The sequence below is a fragment of the Thalassophryne amazonica genome, chromosome 15 (assembly GCF_902500255.1).
Source record: "Thalassophryne amazonica chromosome 15, fThaAma1.1, whole genome shotgun sequence".
NCBI lineage: Eukaryota > Metazoa > Chordata > Actinopteri > Batrachoidiformes > Batrachoididae > Thalassophryne > Thalassophryne amazonica.
The window spans coordinates 20,278,383-20,292,064 of NC_047117.1; the positions used below are offsets into that span (position 1 = coordinate 20,278,383).

Genomic DNA, 13,682 nt, shown 5'->3' on the forward strand with positions numbered 1-13,682 from the left:
ATTATTGTGATTAAAAAAGTATTTCTTTTTTAAATAAATCCTGTTATGCATTCACTCCTTCCAGGAAAAACGACGATGTGTTTGTACTTTGTTGCCTCTTTGGTCCCAGTTGCTTTACTCATAAATCACTGATGTCGTCAAGGTAATGCCTCTCCCACGCCAGCCGTCATCATCCAATCACAGCACAGGAAGAATGTCAGAGGCTGTGGACTTAAATTGGACTTGAATTGGAAGCAGGGTGTATGGTAAATGAATGGCATTCTGAGCATTTACATGCACGGGGTTGCATGAAACGAGGGTGAAAGGGGAGATCAAAGCCAAGATGGGGAGTCCACGCCCCTCTGTGGAAACAGGCCCACTGTGAGGTTAACACTAGAGAATGATATTTTTACACGCACACATTCCCAAGTTGCATGTCCTTCGTTTCTCATTCCTGCAGCTGTTTTACTTGAAATAACACAGATTACAGGAATCACAGTGGTTGCGGTGCTGATCCATTGTAGGTTAAAGCCTTTAAATAATTCAGCTTGAGCGCAGCATACACACGCACTGCCCTGGGCTCCTGTTTGTGGGTTGAGTGGGGCCACTGACGGCTGATTAATCGACTGGGGCGGCCCACTCATGATAAGTGTGGCTAATGACCTGCTGAATAATTCACTGGGCCTTTGCTTGAGAACAGATGGATAGTCAAACACATCCACGGACATGTTCACTGGCAGACTCAAACACACTTGTGCGATGGTGAATTTATTTGTACCCTCATACATATATTTACGTGTTTGTGGGTTCACACACACACACACACACACACACACACACACACACACACACACACACACACACACACACACACACACACACACACACACACACACACACACACACACAGCCCTGAAGACATCAGGATTCTCTGTCTCAGTTTCTCCCGCCTGCTGTTGACACCTGCGGTGCTTCACGTCAGCACCACCCTTGACACCGGCATCCAGTCCAAGTATTTGAAGAGAAATTTTTATCAGATACTTGATTCTTGACCATTCTTGGCTATCGGCATTCTATCACAATTTGAATGATTAAGTGTAAACATTAGCTAGTAGAAGTAAGATGCCAGTAAAGCTCAAGGTCATCCTGCTGTCCTTAACCTGCTGTTTTCTAGCTCAAAGGTTAGCTAAACAAGCTAATATTTTAAACTCATGTTTAAGCATCTTTACGTTGACCTGACAGGTGCAACAACTAATTCATTGTTAAATAACAATTTAATCAATCTATCCATCCATTTTCTATGACTGTTTACTCCAATTAAGGGTCACGGAGGGGAGGGGGTGGGGTGCTAGATCCTATCCCAGCCATCATAGGGCATGAGGCAGGTGCACTCCTGACAGGATATAACCAATTTGTTTTTTAAATTTGATTTTATTATTTTTATTTTAGTTGTCCAAATTCTCTGATTTCATCTTCTTAAATGTGGTTTTCTGGTGTCTTTGCACCTCTCTGATTGTAAACTGAATCTTTGGGTTATGAACACACACAGTTAATGATGTCATCTTGGGTTTTGAGAAACACTCATTGGTATTTTTCAACAATTTTATATTTGTTACATTTTATGGACAAAACAACAAACTTATTAATCCAGAATATATACAAATGAACTGTTAATAAAAATAATGATTTTATTTTTGTTTGTGTCTTGAGATGAGGCAAAACTGTACATGAATTTCATGAATTTTTATATATTGGGATTTTATTTTTTAAATAACTAGTTTTATGACAAAATATTTGAAAGCAAGGTTGAACGTTTAGTGGTACAATTTATGGTTATGATTTACTGGCAGATCAACCAAAGGATAATTGACTAATCAGGAAAAAAGAAACCTAATTATGAGATTAATTGATTAACTGCAAAAAAGAATGGATTACTTAATCAATTACAAAAATTGTTAGTTACAGCCCTAGATGCCATTAAAGCGTAGTACCTTTAAGTTTTCATGAGAACATGTCAGATTGTTCAAAAACACTTGAGAAAGTCATATGCTCACGTTCTGCATTCAGTTGAGTTGAGTCATATTTATTTATGAAGCACATTTCATTACAGAGAAAACTGTGTTTTACATGGTCTAAAAACACTGAATTAAATGAAATGCACACAAAAGAATAAAAAAATAATACAATTCCAGTATCATTTCCCCTCAGCCCCCAGCAAAAACATTCATACATACACTCTCACACACATACTCATACATACATGCACATATATATGTATGTGCACACAGACAACACACTCAGACTTGGTCACATCACCATTTTTTGTATGCTTGATAAAACACAAAGGTTTTAAGTTTACATTTAAAGCTGGAAACTGTATTTGCAGATCATATTTCATGAGGTAAAACATTCCTTAAGATGGGTCCACAGTGACTGAATGCACTTTTACCTGACACTGATTTTACTCTGTGCACAAGCAGGAAACCACTGTCTGAAAACCTTAGAGGTCTGGTGGGACTGTAACCAGTCCTTAAACAATTAAAGAGCACCATCATGATGTTGACTGTGTTCAGTAAAATTGTGGGAGATTAGCGAAATGTTTTGGACTTTTCAGGCCACACAACATGTGAAAATCAGTGTTGTCAGTTGCACCGACAGTCAAACTATCCGTCACTGGAATGGAAGGCAGGCGTTCTAATCACAATGCTAAATGCTAAGTGCTATAGCTAGAATGTCTTTTGGTATCATGACACAGAAATGTTTAGAGTTCTTAATTTAGCAAAATTTTATTTTTTTTTTTTCTAAAACATTTCCACCCTAATAAACAAAGTATATTATTCACTGATGACCTGCTAGATCACAAGCATAGGCGTAGGAGGTGGGGTCTATTTGGGGGGGCGACACCAAATTTGCCCGTATTTCAGAAACTCCCATGACTCTTTAAATTACCATATATTTATATACCCATATTTCTATTTATATTGGTGACCAAATAGCGGTTTGATTGTTTACATTAATTGCGAAAATAAGTCTGACATTTTAGGTCAATCTGTTCTGTATTCAGAGTCTACATGGCCCATGCCCGAATTTCCCAGCCCATCTGCCCGATGTTGAGCATTTTGCTTTGCCGAGCCCGGGGGGGAGGGGGGGGAGTTGCTCCCCCTGCACCCCCACCTCCTACGCCTAAGATCACAAGGCCACGTGTGACTGCTGGTTAATTGCTGTGGATTCAGAATAAAACATTTTATTTGATTTTAATTCTATATAAGCCTACTTTCTATGTGCTGATTATATTGAGAAGGATTATATTGAGTTGGATGCTTTTTTGGTAACTTGTCACTATTGTTATAAATTGTTGCAAGTTAAACTGACAGTTCTCTGCAGCACATCTGTCACAAACACATTTTTGCCTCAAACTATATAATCTACCAAAAATGAAAAAAATAAAGACTCTCCCCTAAGGCCAAGAGGTCCTCATAGGTGATCTGAGTGGTATTTTTATGTAGCAGCCCTGACCTCCTCTGTGTGCGTTCAGTGTTATTTTACACATATCTGTCAAGCCAACGGGATCTGTATGCAGCTTTTTTCTTCTCAAATCGTAGCTCATTCAAAAGCCAGCAGTAGTCAGGGTTTAACATTCGCAGTAACTTTTACTAGATCTGATAAGCTGCCTTAAATCAACCAAAGAACGGGCTTTGAAAAAGTAGCCACATATATCTGTACACCACAGGGATTCAGACTGCGTGTGCACGTGCAGAAAGTGTGCACAAACATCGTGAGAGCATGTAGGAAAGTAACGTCTGTAAGCCGCGGTGGTTTTCTTTGTTTGAATGTATGAATGCAATGTGCTTTGGTGAGAGTGGACGGGTTCGTGTTCCTGAGAGGGAGCAGCTCCCAGTGATTAGAGCCTGCCTTCTTTGTGTCAGCACTGATAAGAAAGGGCCAGTCTCGCTTTGATATGGCCAGTGGTCTGTCAGAGCCCTGGTCTAAACTGACAGCTTATCTGCATGCCGCTCTCCTCCCGTCTGCTGTTTGCTTCTTTGGAATTAAACTCCGAGTTGTACAATGTCACTACTTGAAAAAGGCCGGCGGCTCCTTTTGCTGCCGAGACGTCCTGAAGTGGCATAAATTTGTTTTCGTTCCTTAAAAAAACAAAACAACAAAAAACCTCCCTCAAAATAATGTACATGCCTGTGATTTTTGTTAGAATAAAATTCTAACAGCATGTGTGATATGATTTATGAATAATGTCACACTCTTAATATTTGGATTTGTTCTCAACAAATTGGTTTAAATTCTTTAATTTTACTTTTTTTCATGGGTGAATACAAAACTTACAAAAACATACCCTTTTCTAATTTTTCCTTAATGACACACTTTCTGCATTTATTTTCTTTAATTCAAGTTCTGTATGTGGTACGTAAAGGGCCTGTCACACCTTGATGATTTAGGCAGCGTATGCAGACTTATGAAAACTTTGGAAAATACGCTGGCTACATCAAATAAGGTATGCAGCTGTCACACCGTGATGATTTAGTCAGCATATGCAGATGTATCAAAAATGCTGCCAATATGCTTGCTGACACGTTCAGTAAGTTCTGTGGTCGTCCGGAACACGCCAAATACGTCTACATACATCAATATGCGTTAGAGATTAGTTTGATACAGGTTACACATGGGTTCAAAGCAAGTGACTCTAGGTTAGAAGTATGTTTTGGGTACACTATTATCTCGATGTATTTCAACTTATGAGAAACTTACGAGTAAGGTGTCAACAATCTCATAATGTACCTACAACTTATGGCCAGCATACGTGGGACGTATGAAAATATTGTGCAAAATTTTTTAATGACTTTGCCGTACTATGACATATACCGGCATGCTTCAGTGTGCGCTTATCTCATACAAAACCTACCCACAACGTTTTAGATGTACGCCAATGTATTTGCCAAATTTTTAAGACATCTGCACACACAGGCTAAATTATCAAGGTGGGACATTGCCATAAAATACTTAATATAGCTTTCAGAATACCAAAAATTTTAAGTTGTGCCACAACATCATTTGTTTAAAGTGGTTTCCAGTGGCTCATGAGAAAAAAGTCTTGTGCCTAATATACTGTTATCACAGTATATTGACTATTTTGCTACCCAGTACCTTTAATTTATTCTTGTTTTGTTGTTGTTTTTAAAATGAGGCTTATGTGTTTTTAGAATTGAGTGGTTTCTTTGTTTATATATGTATTTATTACTATTAGTTTACAATTACTATAAATTTATTATTATTAGTAGAGTTGTTGGAATAGGAATGTTTGGATATTTCATATTTGATTTTGTGTTGATCAGCTAATACAGAAAAAAATTAAAAGGCTGTTTGTAAATTGTTTGCACAATACTACGTTTTCCAGCAACTGTGAGATGTTTAAAAACATCGGCTGTTGTCCAGTTTAAAGTATTTTTTTAATTTATTATCAACTCTTGCACCAGATGGACTGATATTGTTCGAGTTGTCCTGTATTCTTGACCTGAAAGTCTTCAGTGTGGTGTGAATTGGCACTGTCAGCATTTTCTTACAATAATACTGTCAAACTGACATAATTTCTGTCCTCTACAGAAGTGTTGTCGTTGGACCCAAGAAAGTGGGCACAGCGCCATCCCTGAGCTCCTTTTCTGTGACCACTCCTCTCCCAGCAGCTGCTGCTGCTGCCTCTGTGTCTAGTGGTACGCCTGTCGACAGTGTTGCTGTGGTATCTGCTGGTGATGCATCCCAGAACACCTCTGCAGACTCTGCAGCTAGTGAGTGTTCATGCAATTTGGGCTTTGCATCTGCAAAATTCAGCAAAGGCTTACTTGGGGCAAGCCTGTTTAAAGTTAAAATTCAAGGTTTTTTATGTTTTGTGTATTTCAGACAATAGCTGTGTTTTGTTGTTAAGTTATAATGAAATCAAATTAACTGTTATAAAAGGCTGTATTAACAGTGGAATAACAAAGAACCGTAATGACCCAAATATAAGATGTCCCCGAGTAGAAGACACATGTATTTTTTTTTTTTTCTCCCAAGATATGTTTTTGGAAAAAAAATTTCTGAAAACCACATCTTTTATGTTAAAAAAGAATGTGCTCTTATTTGAAAATAATGCTAATGAAAGCAAATTGAGAGAGGAAGAAAAAAGCAAAGGTGAGGTTGCACAAAGCAGTGGTGCAGTAAACCATGCTGACTTCTGTTTAACTTTGAGGACACAGAGCAAACTTGCATCCTGTGATCACATGGCATAAGAAGGCACATAAGCTTTAACAGGTTCAGCACAAAGGTTGGCACAAGACTATTTAGAACCTTATAACTCAGTAGCAAAACCTTAAAATCAGCTCCTGCAGTTACAGGAAGCCAGTGAATGTGATTAAATCTCCTGGATTTAGTTGACTCAAGCAGCAGAATTCTGAGTCATCTGCATCTGATGCTCTTAAGTGGCAGCAGTGGAAGACACAAAGGCATGAATCATAGCTTCTGCATCTTCCATTGACAAGATAGGTCTGATCATATCGATATGTCACGAATGAAAATGATCCTTGCATATTTGACTGCAAATGGATGACAGCTGGTTGAATTGCCTCAGTTTCTTGTAGCTAATATGATGAAGAGGCTGGAGTGCCCTCTGTTTGTCAAAGTATGTAATGACATAAATTCCAACAAGCAAAGTATTTTCTGCAGTGTTTATTCAGAAAAATAAAAGTTTTATATCAACAAAAATACCATATACTGATATGTTTGTGAAAGGCTTGTATTGGTCAGCTCTCGTTAGCTGTGAATGCTATATGCCAGTTCTGGTGGTGATCTTGTTAAAGCTGTGTAGATAAATAACTGGTGCAACAACTATTATCCGGTACCATACGTTTAGACTGTATTTAAGGTCATAATATTCACCTGTTATTAAAAGAGGCACGTGACTTTCACAGGCACCACCTATTGTTGCAGATATCTGATATGTAAAAATCCAGTCCACAATTATAAGATGCCCTTTATTTCTCAGACAGTTTTACCACAAAAATAATGAATAAGTAACTAAATAAAATTACTAAGTATTAAGTATTCACAGCACATCACTTTTTCCACATTACAGCCTTATTCCAAAATGAATGAAATTAATTTTCCCCTCGAAATTCTACTCGCAACACGTTGACAACATGAATTTTTTTTAATTTTAGCAAATTTATTAAAAATAAAAACTAAGAAATCACATGTACATAAGTATTTGCAGCCTTTGCTCAATACTTTGTTGATGCACCTTTTGCAGCAATTACAGCCTCAAGTCTTCTTTAATATGATGCCATAAGCTTGGTGCACCTATTTTTGGGCAGTTTTGCCCATTCCTCTTAGCAGCACCTCTCAAGCTCCATCAGGTTGGATGGGGAATCACAACCATTTTCAGATCTCTCCAGAGATGTTCAGTCAGATTCAGGTCTGAGCTCTGGCTGGGCTACTCAAGGACATTCACAGAGTTGTCCTGAAGCCACTCCTTGATATATTGGCTGTGTGCTTAGGGTCATTGGCCTGCTGAAAGATGAGCTGTCTCCCCTGTCTGAGATCAAGAGCGCTCTGGAGCAGGTTTTCATCCAGGATGTCTCTGTACATTGCTGCATTCATCTTTCCCTCAATCCACCTAGTTTCCCAGTTCCTGCCACTGAAAAACATCCCCGCAGCGTGATGCTGCCACCACCATGCTTCACTGTATGGATGGTGCCTGGTTTCCTCCAAACATACCTGGCATTCTCACTAAAGAGTTCAATCTTTGTTTCAGCAAACCAGAGAATTTTGTTTTTCATGGTCTGATAGTCCTTCTGGTGCCTTTTGGGAAACTCCAGGTGGGCTACCATGTGCCTTTTATTAAGGAGTGGCTTCCGTCTGGCCACTCTACCACACAGACCTGATTGGTGGATGCAGAGATGGTTGTCCAACTGGAAGGTTCTCTTCTCTCCACAGAGGAATGCTGGGGCGCTGACAGAGTGACCATGGGTTTCTTGGTCACCTCCCTGACTTCTCCCTCAATCACTCAGTTTAGACGGGCGGCCAGCTCTCGGAAGAGTCCTGGTGGATCCAAACGTATTCCATTTAAGGATGATGGAGGCCACTGTGCTCACTGGGACCTTCAAAGCGGCAGAAATATTTCTGTACCCTTCTCCAGATTTGTACCTCAAGACAATCCTGTCTCAGAGGTCTACAGACAGTTCCTTTGACTTCATACGTGGTTTGTGCTCTGACATGTACTGTCAACTGTGGGACCTTATATGTAGTCAGGTGTGTGTCTTTTCAAATCATGTTCAATCAACTGAATATACCCCAGGTGGACTCCAATTAAGCTGTAGAAACATCTCAAGGATAATCAGTAGAAACAGGAGACACCTGAGCTCACTTTTGAGCTCAATGGCAAAGTCTGTGAATACTTATGTACCTGTTTTTTTCTTTTTTGATTTTTTTTTTGTATTAAATTTGAAAAAAATGTATAAAACAAAAAAACAACAAACTTTTTTACATTGTCATTATGGGGTATTGTGTGTAGAATTTTGAGGAAAAAAAATACATTCCATCCATTTTGGAATAAGGATGCAATATAAAATGTAGAAAGGTGAAGTGCTGTGAATACTTTCTGGATGCACTGTATATTCTGGCAGCACAGTAGTAAACTTGTGGCATTTTCATCACAAGTTTAAGGGCACATAAAAATAGATTTGCTTATTTATTTGCTCATAAGTAGTGATCCAAAAGCAAATATTTTCCCTTACACGTGAGCTGTGTCCATGCATGTTTAAGTGAGGAGGCAGGACAACGGAGTGAGATTTGTGCATGTGAATAACTATTTAAAAAAAAAAAAAGTGCATAGAGTTCCTTATTTGACGACACAGTGTAAATATGCTCTGTGTGCTTGTGGATTTTAGTGGGGCAGTGGGGAGGACTAATGGAGACGTTCATTTACTCCTCTTTGTTTGAAGGAGCTACTTCAGCTCGAGAGGGATGCTCTCTCCGGGCCAACGTGACACTGCTTAACACCTTCACGTGTATACACACACACACACACACACACACACACACACACACACACACACACACACACACACACACACACACACACACACACACACACACACACACACACACACTCCAGTCCACATTACACAGTCTGTCATTTCCTAAGAGTTATCCCTGCTCTGAGACTGTCGTGGCTGGAAAAACAAGCCCGCCGAAGCACCAGAGGAATCCCCCTCCTCCATATTCAGCTGGGCATTAGCTTATTTATGAGACACAGGAAAGTGAATTTACTGCCAAATCAATCAAACATGGGCCACGTACCTCGTCAGTGTCTGTCTCCAGAATGAAGGCATAAAGCACCTTTTAGCTGGATAATGAAACAGTCGCAAAAAAAGAGGGGTAAATTGTTAAGTAATGACTTCATGAGTAAAAACTGTTTTTGAAAAGTCCACTTTTTTCCCCTGTCACAATTTCATGACAGCACATGTTCACTGCTTAATAAAAAAAATGTTTAATTATGTATAACAACTAATGTATTGCGCCAAGCAAGGAAATTCTGTTTTCACACGCATCTGCTTGTTGGTTTATGAGACGGATTACTAAGAAGCTCATGAACAGAGTGCCCAGACCTGACATTTTATGATGCACAAATCTTGAGGATTAGGTTGGTTTATCCCAGAACAATAATGATAAAATTGAGTAGGATCAAAAAGAGAGGCTGGAGTAAATTTGGTACAAAGATGAGTTTGACTAAGTTTTGTTCAGATCCAGATGGACAGAGTAAAGACATGTTTAAAAGAGTTATTTAAGTCTTTATTTAAGGGTTTTTGCAGTGATATCTTCATGGGTGAGGGGCCATGCTGTCAACCATGCTGTTGATCTACCATTGTACGGCCCATTGTTATTGGTGGGTGTACAAAAAGGTGAAACCACTTTCTAGGGCTGGATGATAGTCACATTAACTTGTTCATTTTTGTGTTAATGTGTACAGAAAATTATCACACATCAATAACACAGTGTGTTGTGTTTACAGAGGATTATTGGACCAAAGACAGCAGTCTGTACAGTTTCATCCCACAATAAACATGTTCATTTTCCCCACACTAGTTCTAAATATTGACATTTTTGTAATTACAAAAAAAATAAATAAAAATTCTGATTCTACAATATTTGTATAATAGTGCAGTGAATCTAACTATTCTACACTTGTAAACAAAAATTAAAAATTTTTCATTACATAATACTGTTGCACGTGGATATGTATTTATAAGATGGGCTTGAGCTGACCAGGCACATTGATCAGGGAGTGATACATCTTAGGATTAGTGAGGTCAGTCTTTCATAGCACTGTTTCTTTCTCTTTTTGCTCTGTATGCACCACTCTGCATTTAATCATTAGTGATCGATCTCTGCTCCCCTCCACAGCATGTCTTTTTCCTGGTTCTCTCCCTCAGCCCCAACCAGTCCCAGCAGAAGACTGCCCCTCCCTGAGCCTGGTTCTGCTGGAGGTTTCTTCCTGTTAAAAGGGAGTTTTTCCTTCCCACTGTAGCCAAGTGCTTGCTCACAGGGGGTCGTTTTGACCGTTGGGGTTTTACATAATTATTGTATGGCCTTGCCTTACAATATAAAGCACCTTGGGGCAACTGTTTGTTGTGATTTGGTGCTATATAAAAAAATTGATTGATTGATTGAAGTGGACAAATATAAGAATCTTTTGTCCCACAGTGGCGACCTTTGCATTGTGGAAAAACCTGCCATCATGATCTAAGCCTTGACAGTATGCTGACAACTCTGACATTTTGTGCGCCACTTAAAACAACAGCTTGAAAGTAGGATGTGGGTCCTGTAGGTCTGAGGCAAAATTTTAAGAGATAGGGGTGAGATGACACACTAATGACTTTTACTTGGGTATGGATTTGACATGAATTGTAATTCTTAAGATGGTCTACAAATATGGTATATAATTTTTTATTTTTTCTAACACTAGATTAAAAGAAAAGTTGAATAATACACTTCATATCACAAGTCATATTTCCAAGAACAATGCACATCACATTTTTGTGAGGTCCCCCCCAACACACACACACACACACACACACACACACACACACACACACACACACACACACACACACACACACACACACACACACACACACACACACACACACACACACACACACACACCCAGGGGCATCATACTGTACATTTAGTAAACCAAATTTTTGCAGTGCTGCTTACCAGTGTATCTTTTACAAGCCTGGACTTTACCTCATAAGAATTTGGGGCAGAATTTCATATCGATGTTGTCATGTCTGGTGCTACATCTCCTGGCAGTTTGTAAAACCCAAAATGATTTCACACTCTCGTTTTAAAATGCAGCGCTGCCTGTTGTGTTGTCACCAGTCTCTCTCTGTCCGCAATTATTTTTGCGTGTCTGCTTGAAATTGAGTTCACTTTGCATAATACACAGGTTAGTTCTAAAAAAAAATGTATTACTTGCTCTGCTGGATAAAAAATGGTACTACCTTATTTCCATCTCATCTGTAACTCATCAAATTTGAATGATATCAATTCTGGACTTGTGTATTGCAAGTATTGATCCCCTTCTCCCCCAACTGAAACCGTTTGTTTTGGGCGTTGGTAGACTCATTCTGATCAGTGTATTTTACTTGTGCATGTATTGACATCGATGGAATATTTAAAAATGCCTAAAGTATTACTGCAACTCTCAGTGATATGTTACTGATCTTGAAGCATCCATTTTGGAAGAATTCTTTTTGTGGAAACACATGCTGCATGATTTGATAAGAAGACATTTTAACAGCCACTATCCCGTAATTAATAGTTATTCTTGTGACCCAGTTTGTCATTTGAATATAAATATATGGTATGTTTGAATCGAGGCTGTGTACTTTATTTTTTATAATATATGGATTATGCTTCTACAATGGTTTGTGGTGCAGTGCTGCACGTACTGTATAATATATTACTGCATCCGTGTGTGCACGCGGTGTCATGTTCTTCTCCAACATCCAGGCTAATAACAGAGTTCTTTGGTTTCACCCTGCAGCAGGCGGCCAGGTTCCAGCCAGCACCAGCTTGCCATCTGTCCCCCCACTCTCCCCTGTGACCCAGCACACAGCCCCCAGTATGAGGTGATTCATCTTCTTCTCTCTTGCATGCACAAACAATATCATCTCTTTATGCACACACAGTTATTTATGCATATCTATTTATTGCTGCTTTCTTCTAATTCATTTTTTCTTCTCGCATTAAAATGTATATTTGGCTGATTTTATGTTTATACCCTCTCATACAAAAATTTGTGGAGTATATAGAAATTGCCCTCTCCATCCATCTGTCGGTCCATCTGTTCAGGAGACTTTTAAGAGTAAACTCATCCTAAACCGTTTGGTGGATTTCATTGAAATTACACGCAGTGGTAGCCCACCATGTGAAGATGTGCATGAAGAAAAAGTAATGCTGGTGAGGCATCTTCAAAGGGATATGATTGGACTTTTATTTTTATTTTTTTAATGAATGCATTATGCTGTATAATACTGGATTTCAATGAAATTTTATGCAATAAATGCACATCCTATGGGGGAATAATTGGAATTTTGTGGGGTTTTTTTTTTTATGTATTTGTCAATTACATGCACCAATGTTGGGCAGTTTAATTCAGCTGTTTCATTATAAAATATTTTGTGAGCTTCATCACAGATCTCTACTTGATTTTGGGTTTAATTTTCTCATCATGCTTTGAAGTTGGATGCTAGTTTAATTTAGTTGCATTTCCTGTGTGTTTGTGCATTGTTTTGGGTCACATCTCTAGTATCTCAGAGCGTCTGGAACACGCTCTGGAGAAGGCGGCTCCTCTGTTGAGAGAGATATTCGTGGACTTTGCCCCTTTCCTTTCTCGGACCTTGCTGGGCAGTCACGGACAGGAGCTACTGATCGAGGGAACGAGTGAGTACAGTGTCACACATTGTGTCTTATTGAAAAATGGCACCAAAGTGCTACCTGTGTTTAAATGCAATAACATCTAGAGGCTGTTGTTAATCCAGTGTACTGATGAGCATGAAGGTGAGCACAAGAAGCTGTGTTGAAGGGTTCTTTGGGGGGGGGGGGAGATAGGTTAGAGGCCAGGCCACTAATAGCAGTGTTTGGGATGTGTGCTGCCACCAAATAAAATGGAACGTTGATTGATAGCTGCACGAGGCTTGAATATAAGTCAGGGGAGGTTTGTGCATGTGCACATCTGTATTTGTTTGCATATGTAATGGTACATCTGTGTTTCATCTGTACACTAACTGAGAGACCAAAGGTTCCTCCACCATCTTTTTGCGTCTGTGCACAAGCAGCACTCTCTGGTCACTCTAGTGGCCCCTTGCTCTCTAAAAGCCCCGGACGCACCATTAGGGATCAATGGGACATATGCTGACCAAACAAGGCCTGTAATACAAGGCCCAAATATGTATTAGTTTACAGTAACATCATGTTGGCTCATTAGACCCATCAATACTACCACTTCCTTGCAGATGGTACAAGGTTAGATTATCCCTGGTCGTCTGGTGTCTTTAAGTGTCTCTATTTGTCCTGCCCCTATGAACATGGCATAATGGACACTATCGTTGTCTGTGTCGATACTTTCTTGGGAATCCTAAATCAATAAATGT

General features: G+C 39.2%; 1 protein-coding gene across 9 annotated transcripts in view; it reads left to right on the forward strand.

Annotated features, from left to right (window-relative positions):
• Positions 1-13,682, forward strand: part of lrba (LPS responsive beige-like anchor protein) — a 395,517-nt gene that overhangs the window by 106,642 nt on the left and 275,193 nt on the right. For all 9 annotated transcript variants that reach the window (XM_034188370.1, XM_034188371.1, XM_034188368.1 and 6 more), the window contains 3 exons: positions 5,593-5,774; positions 12,074-12,158; positions 12,839-12,972. In XM_034188370.1, the coding sequence (XP_034044261.1) occupies positions 5,593-5,774; positions 12,074-12,158; positions 12,839-12,972 (401 nt within the window). The remainder of the gene's footprint in view (positions 1-5,592; positions 5,775-12,073; positions 12,159-12,838; positions 12,973-13,682) is intronic.